Below are 13,117 nucleotides of genomic sequence, written 5' to 3' on the forward strand. Positions count from 1 at the left end.
AGAGTTAAACCAGAGAAGCAGCCCAGGGTGTCAGCACACACCTGTAGTACCAGCATTTTGAGAGACTGAGTCAGGAGGATTGCAAATTTGAGTCCAGCCTTAACAAGTTAGTGACTTAGCAAGACCCTGTCTGAAAATGAAAAATAAGGACTGAGGACATAACTCAGTGTGAAGGCTCTGGGTTCAGCCCTAGTACTTCACCTCCCCCCAAAACTGCCAACAACAACAACAACAAAAACCAATACATTATTTCACTTTACATCTGACAAGTCCCCCAAGTTCTCATGGGTGTAGAACGTGATTGGGGCAGGTGGGCCCTATTCTCATGGGTGGGTCCATCCACTGATGAGTTTAGTAGCTGAATGTGCTGTTGGGAGGTATGCCCATAGGTCATGACCCGGAAGTGTATTCTTATCCCCGCCTCCTTCCTTCTCTCTCTGCTTCCTGGCTGCCATGATCCATGGTCATCCTGTTCCTACTTTGGAGCCAGCTGGTTATGGACTGAAACTGTGAACCAAGATAAACCTTTCCCCTCTTTAAATTGTGGTTCCTGGATACCACTGACCTGTAGCTGATTCTGTATTTTGAGTTGCTGTGTAGCAACTCAAAATAATGTACACACATGAACAAGTAGCTGAGTTTCAGCCAATCACAGGCATCTAACTGATCAGACCATGCTCAGATACAGCAAATACCTCCCTGTGACCAATGAAGTCGCTTTTGTAATTACCTCTGTGAGTAACCTGTAAAAACTTACTGCCCACACTGAGGTGCTTGCTGAGGCCTCTTTTGGCTTTGAATGCTTCTCAAGTTATGAATCACTTTTTGCTTAAATAAACTCTGTAAGATTTAATCTATCTAAAACTTTTAACACCAGGTATTTACAGCTAGTTATTTAGGCCAGCATATTTTCTCTTTAAAAATGTAATCATTTGTGGTTTATTCTTGCAAGTTACTGCAAGATCAGTTACACTTGGACACTCACTGCAGAGACTGTTCTTTGTGAACAGAGTGTTTAAACGTGAGGCTCAGAATGCAGCAGGAGGTCCACTTTGGAGCACAGCACCATTTCTGGAGAACCTAACTGGTCCACGTACAGCTGCAGAGGAATCTGAGCCAAGAGAGGGCGGCATGCAGGGTTTGCGTTGACAGAGGGACTCCAAAGATGAACTGGGTCCTCTTTTGCTGACTTTGGCAGGGCAGAGGGCTTCTCGAAGCACACTACCTCATCATCTTAGCTCAGAATCCTCAGTTCCCTTTGGAGGTGGAAGGGATGCAGTTCTTCTGAATATTCTTTGGTGTAAAACCCTGGTAATCAATCATACAGGATGTGGGAGGCACTGGGGTCTTAGGCTTGTGAGGAGCAGACGAGTCCAGCACTGACCACAGTACAGGGAGGTGGGGGAGGGCTTATAATACTGGCAACTGATTTTATTTCCCTGATGATGGAGGGTTATGGTTTCCAGATAAAGGGCTCCCCAAAGACTCGTGTCAAGAGCTTGATCCCCAAAATAGCAATGTTCAACGGTGAGAATTACAGAAGTGACTGGATCGTGAGGGCTTTAACGTCCTCTGTGGGTTCGTCCACTAGAACACACTGTGATGCATTACTGGCACGAGATGGAGCCAGGAGGAGGTGCCTGCCTGAAGGAAGTGGGTCACCGGGGACTTTGGGGACTATTGCTATTCCCAGGTCCTTCCTCTCTGGCTTTCTCCCCCTCTGTTTCTTGGCTGCCATGAGGTAAACACCACAGATGTAAAGCAAAATGGAGCTCCATGGACTGGAACCTCTGAAATTGAGCCATGATAAACCTTTTTCCCTTAAGTTGTTTTTATCAAGTATTTTGTCACAGTGCAGGAAGGCTGACTGTCACAGGGAAAATGTGGGAGCTTTTTGCTTCAACAGTAACCCGCAACATTAGTGACAGAGCTTTAATTTGAGTAGATCAATATTCAAGGCTTAGGAAAATTCACAAGTTCTAACCATTCCTACATCCTTTTCTGGATAAATTCCTCCTAAGTACCTTTGTCTTCTCCATCAGAGGCAAAGCAGGGTATCACTATGTCTCAGCCTCCAGTGCTAATTGGATAATTGGCTGGCATTTAGGACAATGGAAAATTAAGAGAAAGACAAGAAGCTGTAAGCAGTAAACATCTAAACAAGCTGGGCACATTTCCTACTATGCTACCGAAGTCTTGTCATTACCCCGCTCATCAACAGGAAATGTAGCCCTTACCTTCAGGCTGACGTGGTTCGTCTCATTGGTCTCCAGAGGAAGGATTTTTTCAGGAGGAATGTGGGACCATTTTTTCTGACGAAGCTCATTGTCTTTTTTATATTTTCTGTGAAAGCAGTAGAACCAGGCCACATGTTTTGATTAGTGTCTGTGCCATTCACCTCCTGAAAGCTGAGAGAAGCCCTGGGCCCCAGTACCCTCAGGTAGATGTGTGCTGGGGAGGCCAGCTCAGGGGTACGGCTCCCTGTCCACACTGGTCAGTGCTGGAGCACTGACCAGTAAGGAGAGAAATAGAAAATATCAAACTGATGACCTTGAGAGGCAAATGTTTAGAGAACACAGAAAAGCATTGAGGAAAGTAATATTTATCCCAACATACAAAATGCTCCAGTTTTTTTAATCATTTCCTTCAGACGGTACAGATGAAGGATTCTTGGGGTCTAAGGAGGCACACTTTGAAATTCAAAGATACCACTGAATTGCTTCCCAGGGTGATGGTAGCGTTTGTCTAGAAATTGCTACTTCCCACATTAGTGAAAACATTTGCTACTAGTAAACATTTAACTTTTCTGGTATGTGTGACATGTTTCATAGTACTGGTAATTTAATAACCTCATAGAGAATTGTTTACAATTTTGCTTTCCTTTTTTCTTTTGTGTGTGTGTGTGTGTGTTTTGAGACAGGATCTTGCTACGTGGTTCAGGCTGGCCCCGAACTCCTGCCTTTGCCCCGCGTGCTGGGATCTTGGGTGTCTGCCACCAAGCTTTGTGTGATTTTTATTTTATTTATTCTTATGGATTTTACATGCATTCTTTCTGTATTCTGAAAAACAGGTCCTTTGTTCTTAAGTTTTATAATACTTTATTCTAATTTATTGCTTCTTTTAACTTTGCCATATGAAAATTTTTTATTTTATTATGACTATATTTCTTCATGTTTTCTATGACTTTTCTTTTTTATCTTGGCTAAAAAGTGTTCTTAAACTTGAAAGCATACAGCTCTTTCTTATTAATTTCTTCTGAATTTTAAATCAAACATCAAAATTCAGAAATTTTTGTTAAAGACTGTAGGTCTTTAACATTTAAAACTACATGGAATGGGGCTGGGGATTTAGCTCAGCGGCATAAGCGCCTGCCTTGTAAGCAGGCGGTCGTGAGTTCAATCCCCGGTACCGATAAAAACGAAAAAGAAAAAAACAAAAAACAAAACAAAACAAAAAAACTACATGGAATGAATGTATTGTTGCATATTGTTTTAGGTAGAGTTTTAATTTTATTTTTTACCAATATCATTTCCTAACTGATTTATAGCATCATCTTTGTCATGCTCAGAATCTCCATACTTGCTTGAGTCTGGTTCTGGAATCTTTTCCGTTGGTATTTGTCTCTCTTGGACTTTGTCTTTGCTTTTTAGTCACTTGGTAAACTCCAGCTTACCTTCTCTCGGTCACTCATAATGTCTTTCTCTGTATTCTCTGCCCAGAAATGATTACTCTTCTACACCTCCATCCAACTCTTAGAATTCCTCTATTATTTGCATATAAAGTAGCACAGGGTTCACCGCTTATGACCCAAAGACCCACAGGCAAGGAACACAAATGTAAGGCCACTGAAGGCTGCCATCTCTGTACCCCAGGAGACTCCTGAGGCTCCACATAGTCGCCTGTCACTCACATTGAATGAGAGGATTCAGAGATCACTATTTCCTTGCCAGGTTGTTGTAATATAAAGTTACATGCATGGCACTGTTTGCCACGTCTCCCTGGCAGCCGTTATGAAGCCCAGCTCTGCTTCTCATGCTTAGACACAATGACAAACACTCATCACTTTTTTCTTGTGATTTTCTCCTGTCTTAAGATGATGTCCATATGGACTTGGTTTCCAAGTGAAATTTTGGATTCTTCTTGCTCATGTCTAAAGGGTCACACTGTAGCTTGTAGCTTATTTTTATGTATGTGTGATATTTAGGGGTTGAACCCAGGGCCTTGGACTGAGCTTTATTCCACCTCTTTTTTTATTATTAATATTTTTACTCTGAGATGGGATCTCACTAAGTCACTAAGTTGGCTGTGGTGAGTTGAAACTTGTGATCTTCCTGCCTCAGGCTCCCAGAGTGCTGGGGTTATAGGCTCACATCACCATGCTTGACTATATTCTGTATTTAATATACACAGGTTAGAAGGTAGTGTCATATGCAACAACTATTTCTTAGTAAACACTGTTTCTAGTCGACTTAATATGGAAAACCCAAGTCAAACAGCAAAAGCATGGAACTGAGATGTGGTCCTACTTACTACCTGGTGGCATAATTCTGAGTTTCTCCCTCCCCGTGCTAAGGCTAATTTGCAACAGATGATTTCTAAAGCTTCTGCTAACCCAAGTGTTATGTGTACAATGGCTTTTAAATCCTCTACAATATACCAGTAAGACAATAAAAATAACCATTTTCATTTATATAATGCTTCCTACATGTCATCTCTATACATGGCCCATTTCTAATCCTCATGGCGTCTCCCAGGAAGAAACTGAAGCTAATAAGTTGTTTATGTTGCTAAGCAACATGCTTAGGACCACACAACTGGTAAGTTACACAACTGGTAAGTTACGCAACTGGGATTTGAGTCTCAGTCTGCAACTCCAAAGCTTTAATGGAACCACTCGGTAATATTCTGCCCCAGTGTGGTTTCTGATTCAGAATGCCTTCAGGACCTGAGGTCTGTCTAGTGCTGTCTTTGTGAGCATGCATGATCAACAAAAGGCAGATCTCTGCCTTGCCCTTCTAACTCTCTGCAGGAGGCGCCCAGGTAGGAAGGCGTGGAGTTACCTCAGCACCAGCAGAGCGATCAGTAAAATCAGCACCACCACCCCCGCCAGGGTGCAGACGGCAATCAACAGGATATGAGGACCTGGGGTGGGAAAAACAGCAGACACCACATGAGCAGGATCTTTGAGATGGCGACACAAGTGCTCCAAAATTCTTATTTGTATAATATAACTTGTGGAAGGAGAAAAGGAGGTCTCTTTTGAAAAATGTTTATCTCTTATTTACTGCCTTATGCGTAACAGATGTCCTGAGTCCTCAGACTAAAGAAAGCCGTCTGGCAGTTGCTTGGATAAAGCTGTTTAATTTCACCTCTCCTGACCTCTGGATCTCTTACTCCTCCCAGGGACCGCCACACACTGGGGCAAAATGAAGTGGTTTCCAGCCCACAAATGCTTTTGGCGGTGCAAATCTACCTGATGCACTGAACCAGCGCACCTAAAGAGGTTCCACAGAAGAGGAAAGGGACAGCTGTTTATAAAAACAGCACACAGGCAGGAAGCAAAGCAAGCCAGTGTGGCGTTATCAGATGACACTGCAGCAGGCTGGCTCCGCCCAGGTTCTCTAGGATCCTGGGTGACGTCAACAAAAATAAAATTTTATTAGAACACTTAGCTGAGTCGATGGAGCAAGAGGAGAGACTCACAGAGAAGAATAAATGGAATCCAGGAAAATACGGATGTAAGCGAACTTTTGGACTCAGTCCAGACTGGGAGAGGAGCTGTCATGAGCTGGTATCTTTGTTCTTGAACCTTCCCTGGGAAGACCTGGAAGGAGGCCCACAGAGCGGGCTCAGTCAGAAAGCAGTTTGTAGCAGGCTCTTTAGTGGACAACAGCACAGGACACTGTGAAGAAAGCTGGCTTTAATTAGCAAGGACATAGCTCGGGGGAGACCCAAGCAGGTAGAGCCAGAGGTGTCAACACCCAGCAATGAAAATACTCTCAAGAGGGGATGAGGGTACAGATGGCATCTAGAGAAAGCAACCATTCGAGGCTAAAGGTCAGTTTTTTTTTTTTTTTTCCCTAGAACTTGAGAAGTGATCAGACTTCTACTCCATGGGGTGCCTCTGTCCTCACACAGGGAGCCCCTGGTTTTGAACTTACTGCTCTTCTCAGAACAGGGGCGGTAGCCAAAGTGCACGGGGGAGCATCAACCCTGTAACGTAAATGTGTGTGTGCCTGGGCCTCGCTGGGGCGACAGGAGCAATGGGTCTAAGTGGTGTTAGGGCCCCCTAAGTGTTACTGTGTGAGCCCTACAGTGCAGAGACTGGGGAGGGGTGACCTTGAAGGGGACTGGATGTGCTTTTCTCGGGAAATCTGGGGACTTTAAACCAAGGAGATTATATCACTTTTTTTTTTTTTCCGCAGAATTTCTTCCTTGGGCTCAGCTGCCAGCATCCCCTGTCCAGCTCATTCCGGCCTCCAGCTTACTGTCAGACCCCACCCAAGGGTCAGACTGTACCGCAGTAGAGTCCAAGAATGCAAAGGCTCACACCCAGCTTGAGAAGAAAAAGCAGCAACGCTGTGCTGTGCAGGAAGTGACAACCCCGAGGCCTCATGGGATTCCAGTTGGACTTGGAAGCTGTGGGCTCGAAATGGAATGCGATGAATTCCAAGCAATAGAGAAAATGTATAAGAAACTAGAAGATAATAGAAAAATGGTGCAGAAGACAATTCTTCTTATAGCAAGGCGAGAAGGAGAGAGACAGAGACAGAGACAGAGACATGAAGATTGAGAGATGAAATAGAAACAGAGAGACCTAATAATCAGAAACTCTGTGCAAAAATGTTCAAGAAAGACATGGCCCCAAATTGAAACAAGATAAAATGTAGACTGATTTGGAAGCTTGAGTATTTTTAAAAAGGAGAATCTTTGTTCCTTTATGTAGTACAAAATGGAGATACTGGTATCATGTAGAAACGTAGGTCACCAAGGCATATACTATTTAGCTTGATATAAATAATATTTAAATAATGAACTTTCTTGGTCTTTTTGAGACAGGGTTTCACTATGCAGTTCAGACAGGCCTTCAACTCACTTTGTACCCTGGACTAGCCTTGAACTCACAGTGATCCTCCTGCCTCAGCCTCCCAAGTGCTGGGACTACAGGTGTGCATCACCGTGCTCAAGCTTAGGTCACGATATTGATGGAAGTGTTTGCCGGCTTTCGGTTTACAAAATCAACTTATAGGTAAAGTAGAAAGGACTATAATGTTTAGCAAAGAAATATACATCTTTATAGAAAAATATAGAAGAGTTTGGGTGGTGGGAAGGAAACACAAGAAAGGATGGGCATTAACCACTTCATTTTACAAAGTGGGGATAGAAGATATGTTATATATAGGGGCTGGAGATTTAGCTCAGCAGCATAAGCACCTGCCTTACAAGCAGGCTGTCGTGAGTTCGATCCCCGGTACCGATAAAAAGGAAAAAGACAAAAAAAAAAAAAAAAAGATATGTTATATACTGTTGATCTAACAACAGTAGAAGCCCACGCAGAATGGCAAAGACATCTGACAAACATACTGACAAAAACAGAAAATTACTGGAAAGAAAGAAAGAGGGCTCATGAAGATGAACTAAGACTTCATTTATCAATACAAAAAAGTACAATATTGGGCACAGTGGCTCACGCCTGCAATCCCAGCACTTGGGAGGCTGAGGCAGGAGGATCCTTGAAGTTTGAGACCAGCCTGAGCTACAAAGTGAGCTCAAGTCCAGGCTGAAGTACATAGCGAGACCCTGTGTCAAAAATAAAGTAAAATAAAAAAAAAGAAAGAAAAGAAAAATACAACATCAAAAGGTTAGGAATGAAGAACATAATCCTATTATTTAGAGTCAGACAAAGAACTAGAACCAGAGTGACAGAGACACCAGCGAAGCACCTAGAAGGACCAGGGACGTTTGTTTCCTGGGATGAGCTTCCCTACTACTGGATTTTAAAATCACGTGTGTGGATTTTTCTTTGCTAAAAAGATGATCGGCCAACACGCTCCTGGAAGGAGGTATCAGGCTCTCTTCATTAGAGCAGCACCCCACTCTCCCCCCACTGTTTTCTCATCTGGCCGCCAGGGGCGGCCCAGCGCTGTCTGCTCCTGCTGGTTCCGTTAGCCTGGTGCCTGGTAAGAGGCCAACTCCAAGGGGCTGAATGAAAAACGTAATTGAGTAAAAGCTTGGTCCTGCTCATTTTACAGAGAACAGACAAGGAGAAGGTGCCCAAACATTAAAGCACATAAACTCACGTTGAAAAGAAATCTTTCACTTGTTGCATGAATTTTTAAATTCTTCTTCTTATGTTGAACTATGCTTTTCTACTGAATTAACCCTCTAAATGAAGTACTGAGTTTAATTTGGGATAAATACTGCAGGACTGTCCGTACGGAGTGTATTGAAGACTCTTTATTTTGCTACCACGTGACTCTGCTTTTGATTACCCATCTTGCGTTAAAAGAAAGAAATTCAACAATAAAAATGGAGCTGTGAATTTCTCTTCTCATTTGAGGAAAAATAAATTCACACCTTGCAGTTCAAGCTACACTGTGTGCACATTTATTATTGATGAATCTGTTATCACTACAGTCCCTTTCTGTTGTATTTTTGCTGTTATTTTGTTTTGTTTTGTTTTGAGACTGAGTCTCGCTATGCAGTTCAGGCTGGCCTTGAGCTCACGTTGTAGCCCAGGCTGGTCTTGAACTTGCAAGGATTCTCCTGCCTCAGCCTCCCAAGTGCTGATTATAGGCATGCACCACCACGCCTGGCTACTATAACCACTTCTATTACTACCATTACTGTTGCCTCACTCACCACCATCACAGCTCACCTCTACACGACAAGAAAAAGTGAGTATAAGAAATATGGTTTCCCTTCACAACCCACTAAAAGTGTATATTTCCTCGATTGGTACCTGAGTTGAAGGGAGTGTGGAGGCAGACAATCCATGTCTGCCTTCTACAAATCACTGTACTAGATACTATGTGTTATTTACATGTACTATGCAAATATGTCACATGCTATTTAAATACAGTAGTTTCAAATTCAACACACCTTTTTTTGGTTTAAGCCCTAATGCAAATTCTAAGGTTGAGCTTCTGCTGCCCTCTGGTGGCTACTGAGGTTATTGCATCGTATTCAACTTTCCACTATGAACACAGACGGATATTACAGTCATATGACATAGTTGGAAGGCACTCGTTAAATCTCCCAATTTAATAGAGGGAAAACACCTCCTCTTTAAGAAGGAGAATAAATGAACCGAAATTTACACAGCGTAGATAAGCTCTGGAGTCCGGTGTAGAAATACATTCATAATTATCTCTGGTCATTCATTCAGTCATTCAGTTTTTCCAGGGCACTGGGCTGGGGTTGGGCTATGAACAGAGGCTCGTTTCTACACTTATAAATTACGTGTTAAGCAGATAAGCGTGCTATAAGTACGATGCTTGGTGTCGAGTAGGGTAAAAACAAGATTAATATCGTAGGATGCTAAGAAAACAGCCTGGAAAATGTTCAGGACGAATTGAATCTTGAGGCTGAGTCGATATTTACCAGTCACGTGGGAGAGTAATACATTCTAATTAAGAGGCGCAGCACGAAGTAGGACATAAAGTTGTGCAACCTTCAAAATCAGAGGAGGCCGGGGTACGATGAGAGGGACGGCTGGAGAAGAGAGGATCCTGAGACTATAGCGCCATGGTTAAGTCACCAGGGCCTGGTGCTGCAGAGCAGAGCAGTGCCAAGGCGTGTGATGCCCTCGGGTTTGTGGTTTCACTTTGGTGGCCCTGCGGGCTGTGTGGAGGTGGAGGACTGAAGCAGGAAATCAATCATGCAGGCCTAGATCAGGACAGACACCAAATCTGCGTTGTCTGTAGGGCTGTGTCCCAGCGATCAAGACAATGTCTGGCATTTACTACATCTTTCAATGAGAGAAAAAGGCTGTGCTGGATTAATCTCCAGATAACATGCCCTGTTTCTGGTTGGCAGTCGACACGCAGATAAAAGGCCAGGCGCACATACCTGGTTTGTGTACTATTTGAAAGACCAAGTTGCTTTACCTGCAAGGCGTAAAGCTACAGTGATAACAGTTACATAATTTGAAAAACTCTGGCTGGTTTCTACTTAACTGAAGGTGAACTTACACGGCCCAGGTCAATATAATGTATGAGTACATAATAGTATGGATTATTTCATGTGATTTCTTCTAAGTTAAACAATGAGAGCTCTCAAAAATTGCTTTTTGACAAACTTAACGTTTTACAAATCACAGACCTTCTAGGCAATAACCAAATACCAAGAGACTTTAAAGATGTTAAAAATACATGTCTCTGAGTGCTGTCATTAGGAGAAATAGAACAAAATCAACTCAAAAAGTTGTAAAAGGAAAAATACAAGTTGCAGCCGTCCTGGAGAAAAGATATATTTCAGAATTCAAGTTTGACTTAAAACATGGGAACTGGAAGATGCTTCCAGAGATAATAAAGAAAACTTGCTTTAAAAAAATTCAAGTCAAAATGTAGTGACAATATAGTTGAAGTCACATCTGGATTGCTTATTGCTTAAAAAAAATTTTTTTAAATGCAGTTCATACCCGTCCTCCTCCTCTGCTTTTGCTTTAATCAATTGCTAACGACTTTTGAATAAAGTAATTTTAGACCAAAACTGATTCTTAAAGTAGAAGCAAGCAAGAAATAGTTACAAGTTTTTATAGTTTGGAGCTAGGGATGGTGGTGCACGCCTGTAATCCCAGCACTCTGCGGCTGAGGCAGGATTGCTATGAGTTCGAGGCCAGCCTGGGCTACACAGTGAAAACCTGCCTCAAAAAGCCAAAACAATAACAATAGAAATAAACAGTTACAGTTTTGACAGAAGCAAACCAACCAGACCTCTTTAAGGCAGAGCGAATTTGCAGACTTTCTAACTAAAGAGTAGGGCCAGAGTAGAAATATTCCTGGCTTATGCTTTTTAGTACTTTTTAAAAATGATAAATAAATGTAGTCATTGCGGACAATTTTGAAAATTCAGAAAAATGTAAAAAAGCAAACAAACAAAACAACAAATACAAACCTTCCAGGATTATTTCTCAGTAAGCACCATTGTAAAATTTTAGGAAGTTTTTTTCTAGTCTTATTACTCCACATTGTTTTACAAAGTTAGAATTCAGTAAATAAAAAATCACGTTTTTCTGTTACTTTTACTATATTATAAGCTCTCTATCATGTGAAGATTTTTTGTAAATAATTATTTTTAATTGGTTGCCTGAATGACTGTGTTTGAGTAAATCATAACTTTCTAAAAATGTTACCAATTAATGGTGTTTTTTGGAGCATGTATGTTTGCTCAACATGCACATTTTTTCCCCTTCAAATACACATCCTGTGAAGTAATGGAAACGTTAGAGGCTATAACCACTGCCTGCCCTCTGCCTAACATAGCAAGTAATATTTGTCCTTTGGCCTTATTGTGGTAAAGTGTAATAGATTAAAAAATACCTACCTCTGCTCACTATTGCCGACTACTACGCCTGGTTTCCTGTGGAATAATTTATGTCAACAGGAGGATACGTTTTAAAGACAGATTTAGCTAAATGAGAATAGGGATCTTTTCAGTGTTTATTCTAGTTATTATATAATTAATTGTGTAAGGAAGTAAAACCCACATGTACACATTCTGCAAATGCATTTTAGACAATAAACAAAGCAAAAATCGACATAAACTATACTTTTCTTACCAGAAAAACAATTTCGGGGAAAGACAATTCACAAAGAATAGCTTACCAAGGCCAGGAATATCATGAGGCAGTCTATGATTTTTCCAGATGAATGTGGGATGGGTGTCTATCGGGGTAGTTTGATTTATGCGGGTATCATAGAACAAAAGAGGCTTGAACTGCAGGAGGAAACAGAAAAGACAACAAATAGGAACAAAGTTTTAGAACAATTTCAGATGAGAGTCATTGTTCCGCTTACATTTAATAGTAACACTTCTCGGTGGAACAAGGTAATTGTTAACCAGCTTGGAACGAGTTAGGGTCTGAACACAGACTTAGGAATTTTATATTTCTTTATGACTGTGTACTGTACCATTAACTCTGCCCCACACAGATCCTTTGGGCCTACAGAGAGCTAGTTCAAGCCTTTCATGTTACCAGTGTTAAAACAGAGGCCATAAAAATTAAATGGCTAGCTCCAAGGTAAATGAGGCACCAGTGTTTACGAGTCACTTTTGAAAGCCACGTCTTAAGAAAATGCATGACAGCCAACATTCATGGTACCATTTTAATCCACGTCAAGAAGCTCTGAATAATTCCACATTTTAAACATTCTATTAATTTCATAATTTTCTGACCTCTTCTCGCCTCTGCATGACACTAATTAAGTTTCTAGAATGAGACTTACTTTCCAAGTACTCTGCTAATGCAATATTAATGTGCTGCATCTTTAGTACTATTTCAAATATGAGATCATCTTGTAAGAGACAAAAATAATCGCACTAAATCATGGCCAGTCCCTTAAAATATTCCACACTGAAATTTTGCATTTTCAGGCAAACCCACTCGGGGATCCCTTCTGTCTGTCTTAGACAGAAGCTTTCTTTCCCCAATAAATAGATTCTGCTCTTAACCTCTGTTGCTCCTAGGATTCATTCTTTGATTTTAGAAAGCAGATACTTATATTGGACATCTAGCAGTTTGGGAATTTCCTTCTCTTATATCAAAATCATTCAAAAAATTCCATGTAGCAAAATAATGAATAATCATATGAAAAGATATCTATTGATTTTCTCTACTTTGATGAATGAGCAACATATTTCTAGTTATAAGAAATATAAGTGAGCCGGATGTGATGGCTCACCCCTGTAATCCCAGCACTCGGGAGGCTGAGGCAGGAGGATCCCAGCAAGTTCCAGACCAGCCTGGGCTACAAAGTGAACTCAAGGCCAGCCTGAACTGCACAGGGAGTCCCTGTCCCAAAAAGACCAAAAAAAAAAAAAAAAAAAAAAAAAAAAATGCAAGTGGGACTCCCGTCTCTCAATCCCTGCCCCCCCCCCGCCCCCGCCCCTGCCC

At 41.6% G+C, this 13,117-nt stretch overlaps 1 protein-coding gene across 1 annotated transcript in view; it reads right to left on the reverse strand.

Annotated features, from left to right (window-relative positions):
* Gucy2c (guanylate cyclase 2C) overlaps window positions 1-13,117 on the reverse strand; it is a 77,692-nt gene that overhangs the window by 36,462 nt on the left and 28,113 nt on the right. Inside the window, 3 exon segments of the mRNA NM_001172959.2 lie at window positions 2,238-2,343; window positions 5,061-5,142; window positions 11,829-11,940. Coding sequence (NP_001166430.1) covers window positions 2,238-2,343; window positions 5,061-5,142; window positions 11,829-11,940 — 300 coding nt within the window.

The sequence above is a fragment of the Cavia porcellus genome, unplaced genomic scaffold (genome assembly GCF_034190915.1).
Source record: "Cavia porcellus strain 051 isolate PalLab524CR breed Dunkin Hartley unplaced genomic scaffold, mCavPor4.1 scaffold_27, whole genome shotgun sequence".
Taxonomy (NCBI): domain Eukaryota; kingdom Metazoa; phylum Chordata; class Mammalia; order Rodentia; family Caviidae; genus Cavia; species Cavia porcellus.